Source organism: Barbus barbus (assembly GCF_936440315.1).
Source record: "Barbus barbus genome assembly, chromosome: 33".
Lineage (NCBI taxonomy): Eukaryota > Metazoa > Chordata > Actinopteri > Cypriniformes > Cyprinidae > Barbus > Barbus barbus.
The window spans coordinates 28,787,201-28,808,606 of record NC_136761.1 but is presented as its reverse complement, the minus strand read 5'-3'; the positions used below and the strand labels follow the sequence as shown (position 1 = coordinate 28,808,606).

Here is a 21,406-nt window from a genome sequence, read left to right as displayed (position 1 = left end):
GCGCGCTCTCTCATAGCTCTCGCAGGATTCATCAAGTTAGCACGCTAGTTGCCAAGTCTGCAGTTTGCGGTCTTATGTATCATGCAGAATTGACGCGTTACATTTAAATTATATTCTTTGTTATATTTTCCTGTCAAAATAACGGAGTTCCTTTGGAATTCTTCAGCTTTTAAGAACTGCCGGGTTTTCCGGTAGTGGGCGGGACTAATGCGCAAACGGCAATCTCATTGGCTGGCGCTCATCTATTATCCTCCCTGTTGTGATTTCAGCGAATCAGTTCGAGCGAACGCAGACAACCTGATTAATATTCATGAACCCAGCTGCTCAATAATCCTGAGTGCGTTTTATATTGTTCTTATTAGTAGTAGAATTTATAGTAGTTTTATCTTATCAGTATTATTTGTATTTTTTCCCCCCTTTTTTAATAGAAACACTAAATGACGAACAATATCTTAAGCACCACCACCAGACCTAAGCTCAGTCAACATGACAAATATGCATTCATACATGATTATTCTAATTACTAAAGTTCTATCATCATTTAATGCTAAATTATCATAATATCATAAAATGTTTGACTGACTGATGCTAGGTGAGATATATATAAAAAAAACTGTGCCATTTTCATATATATATAAATAATTGATATTAGTCTGAAAAAAAAAAAAAATAGAAGCCAATGGAGATTCTATTGCCAAGGTGTCTATAGAGGGTTGATAATATTTACAATAATCAACTGAATTTGATAGGTGTCTCTCTCATTGTCCCACAGAAACATTAAAATAGTGTAGATTAGTGTACAATGTTTTATAATAATTTATTCTATTTAGTGACCGTTTCATTCATTTAACATATTTAATATTGTCCAAGTTATTTGACATATTTGAACATTTAAAAAAAGTAACAATTACTTACTTTCCCTGGTAATTAGTTTCTTTTATAATGATGTAACTCAGTTACTGTTTGTAAGTAGTAACTAGTAATATAACTAATTACTTTTTTAAAGTAACGTGCCCAACACGGCATACTATACAATGATTTATTACTTGTCTTTGTTGAATAATACATAATATAAAAAGCTTAAAAAATAATTGCATATTAAATCGCAATATTGGTTATAAAAAAAAAGAAAAAGAAAAATCGCAATTAGATTTACCAAAATCATTCAGCCATAATCCGCACTAATCTATACAATTTTTTTCAGTGCTGGACTCTAACAACAGTGCATTAAACAGGTCTTTATTCATGCAGAAACAACATTCGCTCAGAAACTGCTAGTGATTTCCACAGATGTGTCCCTGGAGCACAAAAGCAGTCATGAGCAGCACAGGTATATCTGTAGCAATAAACAACAATACATTGTATGGATCAAAATTATACATTTCTCTTTTATGTCAAAAATCATTAGGATATTAAGATCATGTTCCATGAAGATATTTAGTAAATTTTCTACTGTAAATATATCGAAATGTAATTTTTGATTAGTAATATGCATTGCTAAGAACTTCATTTGAACAACTTTAAAGGAGATTTTCTCAATATTTAGATTTTTTTGCACCCTCAGATTCCAGATTTTCTAATATTGTCCGATCCTAACAAACCATACATCAATGGAAAGATTATTTATTCAGCTTTCAGATGATGCATAAATCTCAATGACAAAAAATTGACCCTTATGACTGGTTTTGTGTTCCAGGGTCACATATAATTACAAATGAATGGCCCTGAATTAAACGTAAACGGTAATTGTAAAACACTCTAATAATCTCGGTTTAATTTAGAATAGTCAGTTGATTAAAGCACGCCAGGTGGAGATATTGACGATATTCAGTGTGCCGTCTCTGAGAGAAAGTGCAGTTCCTCTATACTCTAACACGCTATAAATACAGTGTTTGCATGGACCACATCCTTTACTCCAACTAAAGAAACAGGACTCTGATAGAAACACAGCTAATGCGACGGCTAAGCCACACTTTCCTTCAGTTTAGTGGCTCTGACAGGTGGAAAGATACGGCCGGCTCTCTCTCCTTGGCTTCGGCTGCACACCCTCTTCTCGACTCGGCCTGTGTGGGCTCTTACTGTCATCACCCGTTTAAGCCTGGAATAAAATAAGCACACGGCGTATAGGCGTGCATCAGCAGACGGATTTAAGGATATACAGGTTTACAGCCCAGCACTTTCGAGCATCTTCCAGTTCACCCTAGATCTGTTTCGCTGTTCTGACCACCCAGATGCACTTTAATGCACTTGGCATTTATTTTCACTGCTTTAACAATCTTCCTGCTTCCTCGGCCCGCCGGCATCCCTCCCTGTTTCAGGCTTGAGCTGCAATGATGAGTCCAGGGCCACAGCGTCTCCTCTGTGCTTTGTGCGCTTTGGTTCACGGGAAGAGCCCTAAAACGCTCCACTGTATGAAGGTCGTGCGGCTCCAGTTACAGGTCAGCGTGGAAGAGGCGAACACATGCACGGTTAATGCCACCATTACCGTCTGACATCACTCCGAAAACACACACACTCGCAAGATACAGCCGATGTCCCTCATCCACAATAATCGCTTATTCTCCCGCACATTCAACGGCCCCATTCACGGCGCTCCGGTTTAACATCTCCAATAAAGAGTCATTGACGCTCATTACGGACTAATTGTAGGGGTTTACCGCTTCAGCGCTTTACCGGGTTCAGTTAAAGCTGTAAACGCTCCTGCACGGGTTTACACGGACTAAACCTGATCTCCAGTCTTTCAGCTTGACGTGTTTCGCACCGACAGTATCTCAGGGAAATCATAATTTCTGATATTTATTACCCGTGAGAGATGTTTTCCACCCAACGGGCAAGTGTTGTTAATTAAAGATAAGCGGATGATTCTGTGATCGGTTACTCACCTGCTGCTCCAAACCGGTTCTTGTTCTCTGTGCAACACGAAAGATCTTCTGAAGAAAGTCTCAGTACAACAGAAGTCTATTTGTGCTCCACTGAACATGTTGAGTGTAATTATCTGGCAATATTAGAAGAAAACATTATTCGGACTACAATTGTAATACCTTTAAACTAGATTTCTTTCTTTAGATAATGTTATGCTAACCTGTTTTAAGAAACCGTGAACAACCATGTGTTTAACCTGTTAGATCATAGTTCAGGACATTTAGAAACTATGGCTAATGTTATGAATGTTAATTTGATCATTCATTCTGTCATCCTTTATCTGACTGTTTTTATCCATACAAGCAATCTATTTGTGTTCCGCTTAGAAGCACAGAAGAGTAAATAAACGACAGAATGCTCATTTCTGAGTGAATTATACCTTTAAGTTCTGGTAATATTAGAAAAAAACATCTTTTAATCTAGATGTTATAATCTTCAAATAAATGATAATGATAATAACAAGAATGATAATAGCTAAAAGTTTTAATAATCCTTCTAATACTACTGTTTTTACACTGACAGCCAATCAGAATCCTGCTTTAAAAAGCGCCAACATTTAAAGCGACAGAAGATTAAACTGCAGCGCGTTCTTACAATAAATAGCAGGTTATTGGCTGCAGGTGTGGACAAAATAAAGTTATACTAATGGTTATTGTTCTTGAGGTGAACAGGTGTGAGAGCGTTTTCTCTTGGCTGTTCATACCTGGCACTTAAACTATAACAATATAGTTCAAAAAACATTCTAGATTTAAAAGAATAGCACACCATTACTATAATAACACAGAGGAACTATATGTTTAAATAATTAAAATAGTGCTGTCAAACGATTAATCGCGATTAATTGCATCCAAAATAAGTTTTTGTTTGTTCGTAATGTATGTGTACAGTGTATATTTATTATGTATATATAAATACACACACATACAGTTCAATTTTGAAAATATTTACATGTATATATTTATATTCAAATAGTTTATAATATATTAAAATATATTTACTATATATATATATATATATATATATATATATATATATATATATGTATCATATTTTTCTTAAATATATACATGCATGGGTGTGTATTTATACATAATACATATACACAGTACACACACATATACTGTGTAAACAAAAACTTTTTTGTATGCTTTCACTTTACTTGCTTTACTTTTAGTCATTTAGCAGACGCTTTTATCCAAAGCGACTTACAAATAAGAAAAAGTAACTAAAACTAAAAGTTAACACTCTGTAAATACTCTATACACACACATTTAAGAAAATACAGTAATTAAATAAAATTGACAAATGCATACAACAATATTTCAATAGTAAACATAAAAAGGGAAAAATCGCGTTAATCGATTAATCGCGATAAATCATTTTACAGCATTAAACTTAATGTTTCTTTTTCAGCTGATTAACGATAAAACATTGACAGCCAATCAGAATCCATCCTGCTTTAAACAGCGTGAGCATTTAAAGGGACAGGAGACTAAATTGCAGCGCTCTTATAGAAGGTTATTGGCTGCAGGTGTGGATGCTATGGTTAATCGTTCTTGGTGCGAACGCACCTTTATCCAGTGCAAAAAAATTATAAAAGTGCATTTATGATAGTGAGTATAATCTATAATAATAATTGATCATCACGGTAGAGGGAAAAGCTTAAGAGTGCAGTTAACACATGTGTTTCTCTCTTAGCGAAGGTCCAGTGAGGAACGATCAGGCGAAACACATGAAGTGTGGAGCACATGGACAGCGTCTGGAGCTTCTGATCCCACATCAGATGAAGTGATGAGCGCTGGACTCGTTCTGAACAGCTCGTGTGGAAGTGCTGTCAAGAGCAGACTATTCCAGGCGCAATTACTCACTGGCATCACGTTTCACTAAATTACAGGCAGACATGTCAATGATATTAATATTGGACGATATTCCTGACCACATGTCTACATCCTCCTCCGCATTAATATATCTTCTGACCGTGGGATTTGGAAAAGACATATTTAACTTTTCCAGAGGAATGAATGAAGATGATGGAGAGCGAAGAGAAAAAACCAGACATCCATGTCAACGTGTGTCCTGACATTTATTCCTAAACGGTACAACGCTCAACCTGGACAGGCTTGAGTTTACAAATACAGTCAGTATTTAAATAGAAATATTCAGAGGTCATATAATGAAAGTTCTCTAAGTAGAGGATCCCGTGGAAATGAAAACACTCAGACTCAACAAATCACTCAAATAGAGTTTACAGGCCGTCTCTGTGTGACTCCTGCTTTACTGCAGATTATTGCTCCAATATGATGCTCATAAACGTCAGATATCAGCCATAACACAGAGGACGAGGATTATATTCCCTCTGGATCTGACGAATTCAATTTAAAAAAGCATTAAAAAGGGGTAAATACTGTGTAAAACAAGCCATTATGAATTTGATGCTCAAGGTGAAGAGTTATATATATTGAAATGTGTCATGTGACTTTTATAAAACTACACCACCAGACAAAAGCTTTTGAACAGTAAGACTTTAATGTGTTTTAAAGAAGTCTCTTCTGCTCACCAAGCCTGCATTGATTTCATCCAAAGTACAGCAAAAACAGTAACATTTTGAAATATATTTACTATTTAAAATAACTGTCTTCTATTTTAATGTATTTATTTCTGTGATTTCAAATCTGTATTTTCAGCATCATTACATACATCAGTCACATGATCTTCAGAAATCATTCTAATATACTGATTTACTGCTCAAGAAACTATTATTATTATTATTGTTGTTATTATACAGCTTGTAAACAGCTGAGTAGATTTTTTCAGGTTTCTTTGATGAATAGAAAGTTCAGAAGAACAGCATTTATCTGAAATAGAAATCTCTTGTAACATTATAAATGTCTTTATCATCACTTTTGATCAATTTAAAGCATTCTTGCTAAATAAAAGTATTAATTTCTATAATTTCTTTACAAAAAAAAATTATAATGACTCCGCACTTTTGAACGGTAGAGTGTGTATAATGTTACAAAAGCTTTTTATTTCAGATAAATGATGATCTTTAGATCTTTCTATTTATCAAAGAACCCTGAAAAAATGTCCTCTACTGTTTTAAAAATTGATGATAATAATCAGAAATGTTTGTTGAGCAGTAAATCAGTATATTATTATGATTTCTGAAGATCATGTGACACTGAAGACTGCAGTAATGATGCTGAAAATACAGCTGCAGATCACAGAAATACATTACAGTTTAACACATATTCACATAGAAAACAGCTGTTTTAAATAGTAAAAATATTTCACAATATTGCTGCTTTAGCATTTGACTGGTAGTGTAGTTTCTCTCCTAACACACACACACACACACACACACACTCGTGCGTCTGCTCTATCCTCTGACCTCTGGAAGTCAGTTCTCCGTCGGTGCGAGCGAATTCTCCCGCAGATGTCAGATCTTGGCTCGTTCTCAGCTGAACAAACTCCATTCACACGTAACGCTCCTCTATAATGATCTGTCCTCCGTCGGTCTCGACTTACACAAGCAAAGATTTACAAGATAAAGCTCTGGTACTTGTACACATTAAAGATTCTACACAACACAACATATGTAATTGGCAAATGAACAAGGAAGGAAAGTATAAAGCAGAATGTGTGTGTCCGTGACGCTGAGTTCAGAGCCGTCTGCTTTCAGACGACAGACGCGAGCGAGACAGATGATCACTGTATGATACACATGGAGCTGCGTGGAGGGTTGACGGCTCGAGCCACCGACTCCTGACTGTAGTTCACTATGTCTGCTTTAACCACGTGCTGCAGAAACACACACAACACACAGAAACCATCAGGCAGCCCTCAAACTAATATATATATTAACCATATATATTCTTTCTCTTTGCTTTTTATATATCAATATGGTACATTTAATGGTAAGTTTAAAACAAGTCAGATAAAAATAAGTAATGTAAAAAGTAATCAGAATGCATTGCCTAAAATGAGTAGCTTAGATTGCATTACTAACTATAATTTTCATCATGCGCTGTGTAATAAGTAATGGACTGACTGTAATTTGTAGGTAATGTACCCAGCACTGGTAGTGGATCATACAATACGAGATAATCTATTACCGACCCTTAATATGTTCCCTATGATACACACATGACTGATACTGCACACACACAATTCACACACTACAGAGCAACAAACACACTTCAAATCTACATTAAACAATAACGTATTATGAGTTTTTGATGAATCTACACCGCAAAAAGAATGAACACACACACACACACACTCTCTCTCTCTCTCTCTCTCACACACACACACACACACACACACACACACTCTCTCTCTCACACACACACATACTGTTATTGGACAGAGCAGATCTTGCTCTGATTGGTCTCTTGTCTGATTGGTCCCTCATCCTGAGGATAGTCCACCAACTCCGCTTTGACAATACGCTACACACACACACACACACACACACACAATGGAAACAGAGAAATTGAGAAAAACAGAAGAGAAAAATGAGGTTCCATGCATTAGATAAAGAAAGAAAATAAAGATAAAATGACAGTAACGATGATTTACAGATGTAAGAGAATGTGTTCAAATATGTGTAATATCTGAACACACACACACACAGTCTATCAGATGTGAAATGATGGAAGTGTTAGTATGAATGTGTTTGAACAGAAGTGGAATGAAGAGAAATGTGTGCTCTGCTGGAGAGCAAACACAGATCATATTCACCTGTGACTGCTCCATCTCAGCTTTATTCAGCTTTATGCCTAAAATCTCAGCCGCCAGCCTCTGGAAACAGAGAAACACCTGCAAACACACAGAATAACACTCTGACACGCACCAGAACACCACTGAAAACAGCTCATGTGTCCAACCCAGTCTCATGAGACGTCCTAGTCATTTGTGCAATGTGGCAAAATCATAAGAAACTGTACAAAAACAAACAAGCCAAGTCTAAACCTAACCATAAGACCAGAAACACACTTAACACAAGTATTAAAAAGAAGCTTATATCTCGAGTAAAGTATGTTTCTGGCCTGAATTTGTTTCAGAATTCTGCATTGTGTGTGTGTGTGTGTGTGTGTGTGTGTGTGTGTGAGTGTGAGTGTGAGTGTGTGTGTGTGTGTGTGCATGTTTATGTGGTTTATGAGGGCACAAATGTGTATAATGACATGGGTATGACAGAGGTATTACAATATGAAGGTGGTTTATGAGGACACTGCCTATGTCCCCGTAATTCAAAAGGATTAAAAAACATACTAAATGGTGTTTTTTTGAAAATCTAAAAATGCACAAAGTCTCCTGTGAGGGCTAAGTTTAGGTGTAGGGTTGGTGTAGGGCAATAGCACACACAGTTTGTTCAGTATAAAAACCATTACGCCTATGGAGAGTCCCCATAAACCACAAAAACCAACGTGTGTGTGTGTGTGTGTGTGTGTGTGTGTGTGTGTGTGTGTGTGTGTGTGTGTGTGTGTGTGTGTAACTCACAGAGTCTCCTGTCTTCGCTGACACAAACTGACTGATGAGTCCGTTTTCCTGACAGAATCGCTGATGTTTCTCCATCTTCACTGTCCTCATGTGCTCCAGATCAACTAAACACACACACACACACACACACACACACACACACTTGAGTGGCTCGGATTGAAGAAACACTGAATTCTGCTGGCTTGACTGGAATCACTGATATAACATGTTTTCATGATCATTTGTCTGAAAACAAGAGCATCTCAGGCTGACACACCACAGTAAAACCCAATCATTCTGTTTGATTATGTTTGTTTGCACATAAAACAGAACAACGGGTTATTTTAATGAGCTGATTGTAATGAGTAATGAGTTATTTGTGTCTCACTGAAAACAGCATTCAGCTGAACCTCTCCAGTTCCACAGAACAAAGACAGTCATCTGGAGTTTGAGCAGCACTGAATGATGACAGAACCATGATTTCTGCGTGAACTCTGTCTGGGCTGCTTTCACACACCTGCACACGCAGGTTACCGTACAGAATATCAGACCTGAGGGCACACACACACACCCGTGTCATGTGATCACGCCGCTCAGCGTCATGTGTGATCCGGCATCGCTGTCAGCAGGACTGTGATTTAGTGAGCGCTCAACAATGGTGCTCTGACACCCGTAACACACCCTGTCTGTGTGTGTGTGTGTGTGTGTGTGTGTGTGTGTGTGTGTGTGGGGTCACACACAGGTCAGAGCACAGGGGTCACGCACGAAATTCACCCCGGCTACATTTACACTGCTCTTCCAGACACACACTTGCGTTTGTGTGTGTGTGTCATATTTCACCATCTCTGAATAACCAAACAACCAGAACCAGCTCACTGCCTGAAACTAGAGTTTATGCTTTTCTACATAAGCACACACACACTCTCTCTCTCTCTCTCACAACACACACACACACACACACACACACTCTCTCACTCACACACACACACACACACTCTCTCTCTCACACACATTCTCTCTCTCACTCACACTCTCTCTCTCTCTATCACTCACTCACACTCTCTCTCTCTCTATCACTCACTCACACTCTCATTCTTTTTATAGTCATATTGATATTTAATTGTTGGCCAAATTGCATTGCAAACCTGCAGCTTTTTTTATCCCATATTAAACTGCAATTGTAATTTTACAAAAACTGTGAACTGAATTGTAAAATGAAATTATCATTATTATTACTAAACATTCTTTTTTTTATTTTACAGTGAAATATTACAATAGGACTGTTTCTTATTTCAAGATATTTTAGTAAAAATAGTTGAAATTAATGAATCACTTTTTTGGCCAAATTCCACTGCAAATTGGAGCTTTTTAAATATTATTTCAAAATCACAAATATACATTTTATCAGAAAAAACACAACTGGATTTGTTCCCCAAACTCCAGCATTATCACAGTAACCGGCGTGCGCTGGTGTGTGCGGATCTCATTCACATCAGAGGAAGCTCTGGCATCTCAGAGACAGGCCTCATTCATTACCAGCTCAAACCCTGTACCGCGTGCCTGTAGAGAAATATTTAGCTAAAAGCTATTGTTACCAAATATAACGTCCAGATCACCAGAACAGAGTTATTGTAGATCTCTGCTTACAACCTGAAGAACAGAGGAGTGTTATTCTGCTCCGAAGCTGAACGTCACCGTGAGACGCACACGCTCACAAAGTCAACATCCGCGCCTCCAGGGGCCCGGCTGCGGATCAGGGGCCATTTCTCTGCTCTAATCTAATCTAAAGCAGCGGCCGCTGATCCTGCTCTCGTCTCTCTCTCGGACGGATCCGGAGGAGGCTGTGAGATAGCGAGGAGAGTGATGGCTGCTCCTCGGCCCTGTTTACTTAAAGCGCCGCCGTCCAGGAGCCCTGCACACACTCACTGTCTCACACACACACACACCACAGCATCCATCCGTCACACACACATCTCACACCAGCACTGACCACAGTCACAATGAACATGGGTCAACATGACAAAATGTCACCATAAAAGTATAAGTGAGGTCTAGTGCATTTACACGGTCACCAGGAGTCATAAAAACCACTACATTTATGTTTAGTCATTAGTCACAAAAATAAACTTGTTTTTCCTTTGAATTAAGTTTATTTTTCTGACTCCAATGGCAGATATTTGTTCTGGTTTTAATTATAAACTTCTAAAGTTCCGCGGCTAAAGATTACAGTCTCAGAGAACTGTGGTTAACCCCAAGGAAGAGAGGGGTGGAGTCTGCAGAGCTCATTAGCATTTAAAGGGAAACGCACCGAAAGGCTTGCTGTGAATAGAGCTGTTTTTGACACTACCAATGATAAATTCGAAACATAGTATGTTATAGACTTTTCTTTAAGACCCTAAATAATCATATCAACTTGTGGAAAATGGGCATCCGATGACCCCTTTAAAAGTACATGCATTTTGATTTAAGAATGTTAGTATTTCTGTCTTGTTTTCAGTACAAATATGTAAACATTCTTAAATTAAGATACACTTACTTAAGTGACGAAAAAATATATTAACAAATACAGAAATTCTGAGGGAAAACAACATTTTCTGCAGTGCAAGACCTGCAGAAACCACAAAAGCATGTTTAACTGATTTAAACTAGACGTGCAATTTAAGTTTAAGACAAATTGAATCATATAAACTACACTGCACAGTATGCTATAAGGTTTTAAAAAAATAATAATGCAAAAAATAAATGTTCTTCTTCAGTATTTCTGTCTTGATTTCCAGTGCAAATATCTCAACATTCTTAAATCAAGATACATTTAATAAGACATTACAATTAAGTTAGTTTAGGATTAAAATGACCAACAAAAAAAAAATCTGCCAATCGAGTAAATAAAATAATTTGTTTTTTCTTTTTAATTATGTTGAAATTGGAAAAGTTAGAATTTTTCTAACCCCCTCGTTTACAGAATAAGTTCACTTCATTTTTATGAATCTGTCAAGAAATAATACTTAAGTCATTTTGCTTCTCCAGTAGATTCAAGATTTTTTATTTGTCACATACACAATTATACAGAGTATAACCAGCAGTGAAATGTAGGAAAACTGTATCTTGATTTAAGAATGTTTAGATATTTGTACTGAAAAAATAAGACCGATACAGAGGAAGAACATCACTTTTTGCAGTGCATGAGCTGCAATATCCTCAAAAGCATGTTTAACTGATGTAAACCAGAAGTAGAGCTTAAGTTGAAGACTAAATTATTCTAAGGATGTCCCAAACCAATCTCAAGGATCGAGGCCGATCAATTTAAAGGGGTCATATGATGCGATTTCAAGTTTTCCTTTCTCTTTTGAGTGTTACAAGCTGTTCATGTATAGAGAAGATCCCTAAAGTTGACTAAAGTCTCAAACCCAAAGAGATATTCTTTATAAAAGTTAAGACTTGACCACGCCCCCCTAAAACAGCTCATTCAAACACACCCCCACATGTCTACACCACGGTGTGGGGAGATTTGCATAACACCGCCCAAATGTACACGCAATGAAAGAAGGCGGAGCTATTATTCTGGCTGTTGCTGCCGTCGACGCCATGTCCTGGAGATGCTGTGCTTCATAGTGAAAGTGAAAGTACTTTGTTTGGGCTTCCAAAAGGGAACACAACTACAAACCCGATTCCAAAAAAGTTGGGACACTGTACAAATTACAAATAAAAAAGGAATGCAATAATTTACAAATCTCATAAACTTATATTTTATTCACAATAGAATATAGATAACATATCAAATGTTGAAAGTGAGACATTTTGAAATGTCATGCCAAATATTGGCTCATTTTGGATTTCATGAGAGCTACACATTACAAAAAAGTTGGGACATGTAGCAATAAGAGGCCGGAAAAGTTAAATGTACATATAAGGAACAGCTGGAGGACCAATTTGCAACTTATTAGGTCAATTGGCAACATGATTGGGTATAAAAAGAGCCTCTCAGAGTGGCAGTGTCTCTCAGAAGTCAAGATGGCAAGAGGATCACCAATTCCCCCAATGCTGCGGCGAAAAATAGTGGAGCAATATCAGAAAGGAGTTTCTCAGAGAAAAATTGTAAAGAGTTTGAAGTTATCATCATCTACAGTGCATGATATCATTCAAAGATTCAGAGAATCTGGAACAATCTCTGTGCGTAAGGGTCAGGGCCGGAAAACCATACTGGATGTCCGTGATCAACGGGCCCTTGGACGGCACTGCATCACATACAGGAATGCTACTGTAATGGAAATCACAACATGGGCTCAGGAATACTTCCAGAAAACATTGTCGGTGAACACAATCCACCGTGCCATTCGCCGTTGCGGCTAAAACTCTATAGGTCAAAAAAGAAGCCATATCTAAACATGATCCAGAAGCGCAGGCGTTTTCTCTGGGCCAAGGCTTATTTAAAATGGACTGTGGCAAAGTGGAAAACTGTTCTGTGGTCAGACGAATCACAATTTGAAGTTCTTTTTGGAAAACTGGGACGCCATGTCATCCGGACTAAAGAGGACAAGGACAACCCAAGTTGTTATCAGCGCTCAGTTCAGAAGCCTGCATCTCTGATGGTATGGGGTTGCATGAGTGCGTGTGGCATGGGCAGCTTACACATCTGGAAAGGCACCATCAATGCTGAAAGGTATATCCAAGTTCTAGAACAACATATGCTCCCATCCAGACGTTGTCTCTTTCAGGGAAGACCTTGCATTTTCCAACATGACAATGCCAGACCACATACTGCATCAATTACAACATCATGGCTGCGTAGAAGGAGGATCCGGGTACTGAAATGGCCAGCCTGCAGTCCAGATCTTTCACCCATAGAAAACATTTGGCGCATCATAAAGAGGAAGATGCGACAAAGAAGACCTAAGACAGTTGAGCACCTAGAAGCCTGTATTAGACAAGAATGGGACAGCATTCCTATTCCTAAACTTGAGCAACTTGTCTCCTCAGTCCCCAGACGTTTGCAGACTGTTATAAAAAGAAGAGGGGATGCCACACAGTGGTAAACATGGCCTTGTCACAACTTTTTTGAGACGTGTTGATGCCATGAAATTTAAAATAAACTTATTTTTCCCTTAAAATGATACATTTTCTCAGTTTGAACATTTGATATGTCCTCTATGTTGTATTCTGAATAAAATATTGAAATTTGAAACTTCCACATCATTGCATTCTGTTTTTATTCACAATTTGTACAGTCTCCCAACTTTTTTGGAATCGGGTTTATAGAAATCAGTGGTTCAGTTGTATTTACAACACTGTTCCAGAACAGTTCAACCCAAATATTAGAGTGTGTGCAGCACATTTAATGGAGGAGTATTTCCTGAAGCTGGAAGAGTAGCCTTCAATGCTGGCTTGCACTGAGGCTGTTTATATAAAGTGGGGCAATTCAAACTTTGCAAGGACAGTCTGGTGCTTCTGACTCTCAGCCTGTAAGTATGTTTTCTTATTTATAGAATTTGCTACTGACGATTCAAACGAGAGTTTTGAGCAGAGTAGAGTAGTGCTTGTCATTTCTCCAATCACAAAAGCAGACATGGCAATGTTTACGTAAAAAGACAGTATAAGTCATTATAATCAGTAATTATCCCCACTGGATGCAACAAATGCCTAGTTTATAATGGGTTTTATTGTTTTTGTGTCGTCGTGCCGGGACACGGCATCACAATACGGTAGGGGGCGTAACATTTCCGTCTCACGCTTGAGGTATTCGGCTAATCACAACACACTGGATAGCTGGCCAATCAGAGCACGCCACGCTTCTCAGAACGATGAGCTTTGTCAAAATCGATGTGTTTCAGAGCGGAGGGGCATAGAGGAGCAACAATAATGTACAGTATGTGGGAATAGTGTTTTTTTTTTTACCTTAAAACCACATAAACACATTGCATTACACCAAATACACAAAATAATGTTCTTTTTAGCAACATCATATGACCCCTTTAAAGGATCAGTATTGGCTCTCCTGAGCCCTGTAAGAGATGGGTTGTTTTTTGTGTTACGCTCAACGCATGAACATTTAGAGACTGAAATGCTAGGGGCAAGGTTGCAACTGCAAACAACATCACGATCTCCTGGGAAAGCACAAGAGAGGGGTTACATTGACCTTCAAGATAAGGTTGGAAACTGTTGTCGTTTGATCATTTAGGTGCAGAATTCAGGCACAATACACACTTATTGCGAAACTTATTTCATCTTTTGGTCACTAAAACAAGTGCACCCAACTGGGAGGAGGAGCGAGTCTGGCCAACTTGCTCTCTCTCTCACTTGGAGGGTTGTTCTTAACCTGCACCTGATTTTGAAGTATAAAACATGGGGTTTCTTTCAGAAACAGTGGAAGCTCAGCCGTGGGATAAGTGCATGTCGCCAGGCATTTCTCGGACAGGTGTTGGTCTTCTACTGTGACTGAAACGGGCTCCTCAGTCGTCTGAAGAGTGAAGATGATGCACAGTTCTGAATACTTTGCTTGGGGTTTTAGTTTTAGTGTATGCTCAAGTTAGTGTATTATTCATTCACGAATATTATCATTTATCCATTTACTCATGATCATTAATATATTATGCACTGGCTTATGATTATCCTCCTTTAATGTGTTTATTTTTGATTATCACTATTCTTTTATGCATTTACCTATGATCATTATCATTATTACTGATATCAGCTGTGTATCTACAATAAACAGTTGTAATTGCTTGATTAGTATGGTGTACGGACCTTTTATTGACACCTTCTCTCGCCGAATTAGCGCCTCACTGGTCTCACATCAGTTTTGAAAACCAAAACAGAAACCATACTAAAACAAGCCCGATCCTTAATTTACGTCAGCTGTCATGCTAGTGTTGTGCAGTAGGTGGCAGTATTCTCCCTCCAGTAGATTTGCCAACCGCCATCAAAAGGAAAAGAAGACGCTCAAATGTGCGTTCAGCCGCCATTAAAACCACAAGAAGAAATGCATGTGCGTGATGCGAGAGAACCAGTGAGGTCTGTTCTAGCACGTCACACGCGTTTAAAAGATGCACACTTTTGTGACGATCTGTCATCATTTATCGTTTACTTTTATCTGCTTTCAGACTGAGACAGACTGGCATTCTGACACCACGAGCTTCATGCTTTCAACCAATAATTCAGCTTTTTGTATATATAATATAAAAAGTTTTCATCAGTAGTCCCACATTCTACCAATGTCTTTATACAGTATGTGCAAATAGAGAGAGTGTATCTCATAGCCCAAGTGTATACACACACACACACACACGCGTGACGTCAGCGTCGAGAGAGTCTGAGCAACTCTGGACATTTAACAGAGACTGACCACACTCAAACGCATTAGAGAGCATGAGCAGAGTTTACCGTCCGCTCTTCTCCATTAGCGGGACAGCGAGTGAGCGAGAGGTCAAAGGTCAACGCCCGCTGATGTGCGACACTAAGTGGCTGTAAACACAGGAGCGTTGGTTCACGTCAACACTCGTGCGCTGTGATCCAGCGCAGATCCACACAAAGCCATTACAGCCCGGCAGCTGAGTGTGTGTGCATGTGTGTGCGTGTGTGTGCATGTGTGTGCGTGTGTGTGTGTGTGTGTGAGAGAGAGAGAGAGAGAGAGAGAGAGAGACTCATACAGCTTTATGGATCCTCAGGCGTGTTGAAAGCCAACAAAAGCCCCAGTGCTGAAGAGGCCACACAAGACGCTCACACACACACAATATCAGACACACACTTTCCTTCTGTACTGGTAAAGATACACGTACCTGATCACACACACACACACACACACATGCACGCGTGTGTGAGGCGTAATGGCCCGTGATGTACCACACAGGCTGGTCTCAGCAGCACCACGTGCACCAATATTTACCCAACGACTCAAGCGGCACATGGAGAACTTTCCACACACATGCCACTGAATGAGATCACATGACCCTGATCCTGAGCTCTGATTGGTGCTCTGACTCCACGTCCAGGTGTGACTCGGGTCATCAGCACACACAGAGATACACAGAGATACATATCACACACACACACACACACACACACACACACGCTCACACACAGTCTCTAAGCTGTTTGGATGAATCAAATAAAATGTATCAACTGAGCAACTAATATCACTGTATCAGCAATTTCATGACAATTAAACATCCTGACTAACTGTTACTACAATGTCTGAATAAATAAAATAATAAAACAATTATATTAAAATAAAAATAATTAAATTAAAATAAAAAACAATGTCATTTAATTTGCACAGTATTAACACATTAATCCTGGTTATTGTTGTACCGCCTTTAAATTACTCTGATTAAAATAACTGATCATTGTACAGTATTTATTTTGACAGTAAACACTTACTAAAATTCCAGAATTTGAAAATTTTATTAGAATCATTATACTGTGTGTGTGTGTATACTCAATATTTATTTGATTATAATAGAATCTACATTTTGTTAGTATGGAAAGGAAATATAATTAAAAAAAGGTATTTTATGAAATGTTAATGAAATGTGTTTTATAAACACACAACATCCCAACGCTGATCTTCAGCTGAAAACTGAGCGCTCCGTGAGAACTCACTGATGAGCTTTAGTGGAGGGGAAACTAATCAATGAATAACGACTGCATTACTGTAGTAAACGATGACAGAAATAAGCTCTGTGTGTGTGTGTGTGTGTGTGTGTGTGTGTCTGTGTGTGTGTGTGTGTGTGTGTATGTGTCTGTGTCTGTGTCTGTGTGTGTGTGTCTGTGTGTGTGTGTGTGTGTGTGTGTGTGTCTGTGTGTGTGTGTGTGTGTGTGTGTGTGTGTGTGTGTCTGTGTGTGTGTGTATGTGTCTGTGTCTGTGTGTGTGTGTCTGTGTGTGTGTGTGTGTGTGTGTGTGTGTCTGTGTGTGTGTGTGTGTGTGTGTGTGTGTGTGTCTGTGTCTGTGTGTGTGTGTGTGTGTGTGTGTGTGTGTGTCTGTGTGTGTGTGTGTGTGTGTGTGTGTGTGTGTGTGTGTGTGTGTGTGTCTGTGTGTGTGTGTGTGTGTGTCTGTGTGTGTGTCTGTGTGTGTGTCTGTGTGTGTGTGTGTGTGTGTGTGTGTGTGTGTGTGTGTCTGTGTGTGTCTGTGTGTGTGTGTGTGTGTGTGTGTGTGTGTGTGTGTGTCTGTGTGTGTGTGTGTGTGTGTGTGTGTCTGTGTGTGTGTGTGTGTGTGTGTCTGTGTGTGTGTCTGTGTGTGTGTGTGTGTCTGTGTCTGTGTCTGTGTGTGTGTGTGTGTCTGTGTGTCTGTGTGTGTGTGTGTGTGTGTGTGTGTGAGAGAGAGAGAGAGTTGAGAGAGAGACTGCTGTAAAAATGAATCTATATTTGTGAGGTCTGCCCTCCACTCTTCATCTTCATGGGAACATGTAGGTCTGCCCACACACACACACACACACACACACACACACACACACACACACACACACACGAGCTTGACAACCAAAACAAAAAAAGAGAAGAAAGAAAAACAGCGCTCACTTGCTCTCCAGACGATTCTCAACAGACTGAGAGAGAGACAGACACGACGTCCTAAACGAAAGAAACAACTGAAAAAGTATAAAGGAAGATGTTTAATGCCTCTGAGTCTGCTCTAATGATCCTGAACTAATTATCAGAAATGGAGCGAGTCCAGTTGATCATTTAGAAGCCCTTAAAACCATGAACTGATACTGAAGAAAGCCTGTCAGAAACAAACACGACTAACTAAACTTTCTATTTATTCATTTCATAATCTGCTCTAGATTCAGTCAGTTCTGTTAACATCAGTAAACTCAACTGAAATAAAACACACACACACTGCCCGTCAGCTCCCACATACACAGGGGTCAGCAGAGACGGTCAGTGTACATCAGAGAGGTCAAAGGTCACGGGTCAGAATCATACATTCACTGATTAAACCCTTCCATCGATCACACACTCATAACAAACACACAGCGCTGTAATGATCATAGACCTGATGATCAAAATAAAGCCATTTCACCACAGATCTCTCTCGTTATTAAACTAACAGTATTTGTATTCTCATTATTGATCTACACTGAAAACCTTTATTGAATTAATTCAATGTATGAAAGCACTTAACGATTCAAGTTAATCTGTGCTTCCTGCAAATGTAACAAATTCTACAAACTCAAAATAACAATAATAATGGCTATAAAACTCGAGTTTAACCCTCCTGTTGTGTTCGGGTCCATTTGACCCACACTCGATTTTCAAAGTGCTCAAAATACTGGTTGAACTATTTATTTATTCTTTCAGTTTGGTGAATATTTCTCATTTAGGGTCATAAATGTGTGTGCAAAGTTTAAGCACACAGATGTGTTTTGGAAAGGCTGTACAGATTTTGCTTGTGTGTTGGGATGATATTGACTCCTGCATTGACTTACATGCAATTTGCCAAAAATTAATACTTTCAAAACACACTAAAACATTAAATACATGAGAATTAATTATTTTTAAGACTCGAAATTGAGAGTCATATTCTAAATCATCCAATGAAAATGCACTATTTCTTATTGAGTTTCAGTCAAATCTGTCAAAGGTTGTTTCTGACTGTAAGCTTGTTTGGGGGGGGTCTCAGTTACTAGACTGTTGCAGCACTGACACGAAGTCTGAGAAATACATTCCACATGTTATTGGATAAAAGTCACTACTAGTATTTATGATAAAACACCCATTTTTAATTATTTTGTGCATGTGCAAATTGACTGAAACACAATAAAAACAGATGGAAATCATTACATTTCTCACATAGTTTGTATTATTTAGTCTCTGACAGCAATATAGGTCCATTTGACCACAACACTACCCAGTTTGTGAACACAACAAAAGGGTTAAACGAGTATATAAAGACATTTCTATCACTGATAACTTCTGGAGAGAAATAGCGCAGACTCTGAACTAAGATGAGACGCTCTAGTGCGCATCGAACACCTGTGTTTGCACTCGCTATCAAACGAAGAACACTAAAGCCAAAACTGAGAAGTGAAGCTTTTGATCGTAGCGCTGTCTCGGACAGATGAGAGAATTACGCTGGCATTAGCGGACGAGCGTTAGCCTGCTTTAGATCCGAGCTGTCAGGTGACAACCGCTCTGTTTGTGTAAACGGCCCTGACACAGACTCCACACACATTCACTGTTACCAGACGGACAGCTCTCAGTTAATGACCAAACACCTGCAGAGATAAACTGTACGGCACAATCTGTGTCTAGAAGCTTCTGCTGAATCCCACATTCATGAGAATACAATTCCTCTTAACTAGTAATTATGAAAAAACTACTGAGGTTCTAACTACTTTCTTCTTTCTAACTGTTATGATAGGACAATATTTGTCTGAGATACAACTATTAGAAAATCTGGAATCTGAGGGAGCAAAAAAATCTAAATATTGAGAAAATCTCCTTTAAAGTTGTTCAAATGAAGTTCTTATCAATGCATATTAATAATCAAAAATGACCAAACAACACTAGAGGGTTAAACTAATAAATCTGATACACTTTAAGAAATGATCATGAGATGCTTATTTAAAAAGGGTTAATATATGGACAGATATATGGTTAAGATTTGCAAATGTAAAGATTTTAATTTGTTATATTAGACAATGCTTGTCATTCTATTAAGAAACAATGAATATGTTCTTATATGGAAATATCTAAGAACTAGGACTCTAAGGGTCTTTCAGAGCTGTAGATCGTTTGCTTTGTTCTGAAACAGGGATTACTTTGTTACATTGTTGCATTTTGTTCTTGGTTCGGTTCGCTTTCACACGGCAACATTGCACAGCGTACCAAACGGTGTTTATGCAAGTCACATGTGAGTAAAGCTGTCCTGTTATTGGTCAGAGTTCACTTGTTTACGTTCCTCTGCGTCATTCATTAAGATGGATTGACCAGTTTGCTCCGCGGCTTTATAGCTGTCCTGGCAAACGCTCATTCCTCTCTAATATATCTATCTATAATTATATTTTCACTATATATATATATATATATATATATATATATATAATGCAGTTCCAGCCAGAGGGAATCGAGGCTTCGTCAGGACAGCATTCTTGTAATGCGCAGAGAAGAGTAATTAATTACACATAATTTTAATATGAAGAGGTGCTCTTTGGTTTTCAACTGCAATAACAAATATTCTCACTAACAAAATCACAGTTTCTCACAAAATAATTTGTTACATTTCTATAGTGCTTTTCTGGGTACTCAAAGCGCTTGACTGCTAGACACAAAACACACTGACTGCTGCTTTTTATATAACATATTTCCCGTTATGAATTATGATACCGCTTGGTTCGTTGGTCCGTTGGGTCGGGATTGCTTTCTCACCACAAACGAACCGCTCCAGACAAAATGTAAGATAACAGGAATGTTATTAAAAGAACATCGTAAACAACTTCCTAAAGTTATGATAATCATCAACTCATCCTAAATCCCCATAAATGAGATGTTTGATGAATTTATTAAGCATTAACTTAATACACTTACACTTGGGAACATTATTTGTAACTTAGAATTTATCTTAAGAACTTTCTCAACTGTTTTCTTAAGAAGGTTTCTGTGAATCCAGCCCCTGGTCTGTGTGTGTGTGTGTCTGTGTGTGTGTGTGTGTGTGTGTGTGTGTGTGTGTGTGTGTGTGTGTGTGTGTGTGTGTGTGTGTGTGTGTGTGTGTGTGTGTGTGTGTGTGTGTGTGTGTGTCTGTCTGTCTGTGTGTGTGTGTGTGTGTGTGTGTGTGTGTGTGTGTGTGTGTGTGTGTGTGTGTGTGTGTGTGTGTCTGTCTGTGTGTGTGTGTGTGTGTGTGTGTGTGTGTGTGTGTGTGTGTGTGTGTGTGTGTGTCTGTGTGTGTGTGTGTGTGTGTGTGTGTGTGTGTCTGTGTGTGTGTCTGTGTGTGTGTCTGTGTGTGTGTGTCTGTCCGTGTGTGTGCGTCGTGTGTCGTGTGTGTGTGTGTTTGTACTCACTCTTGTTTCCGATC

General features: G+C 38.6%; 1 protein-coding gene across 5 annotated transcripts in view; it reads right to left on the bottom strand.

Moving 5' to 3' along the window:
• Positions 1 to 4,985: 4,985 nt before the first annotated feature.
• The window catches only part of LOC306853072 (ras-related protein Rab-28-like), a 25,578-nt gene continuing 9,157 nt past the window's right edge, over positions 4,986 to 21,406 (bottom strand). The window contains exons 4-9 of one of the 5 annotated variants that reach the window (XR_013782701.1): positions 21,393 to 21,406; positions 8,425 to 8,528; positions 7,666 to 7,743; positions 7,279 to 7,373; positions 6,265 to 6,723; positions 4,988 to 5,409 (exon numbers count right to left, since the gene is read on the bottom strand). The exon at positions 21,393 to 21,406 is cut by the window's right edge and continues 116 nt beyond it. Coding sequence is in view for 2 of the 5 variants with exons in the window: in XM_079390251.1 (XP_079246377.1) it covers positions 7,281 to 7,373; positions 7,666 to 7,743; positions 8,425 to 8,528; positions 21,393 to 21,406 (289 nt within the window). In the remaining 3 variants the exon portion in view is untranslated. Of the gene's footprint in view, positions 6,724 to 7,278; positions 7,374 to 7,665; positions 7,744 to 8,424; positions 8,529 to 21,392 lie in introns of all 5 variants that reach the window. The other 4 variants (XR_013782702.1, XM_079390251.1, XR_013782703.1 and 1 more) reach the window with 4 other exon arrangements.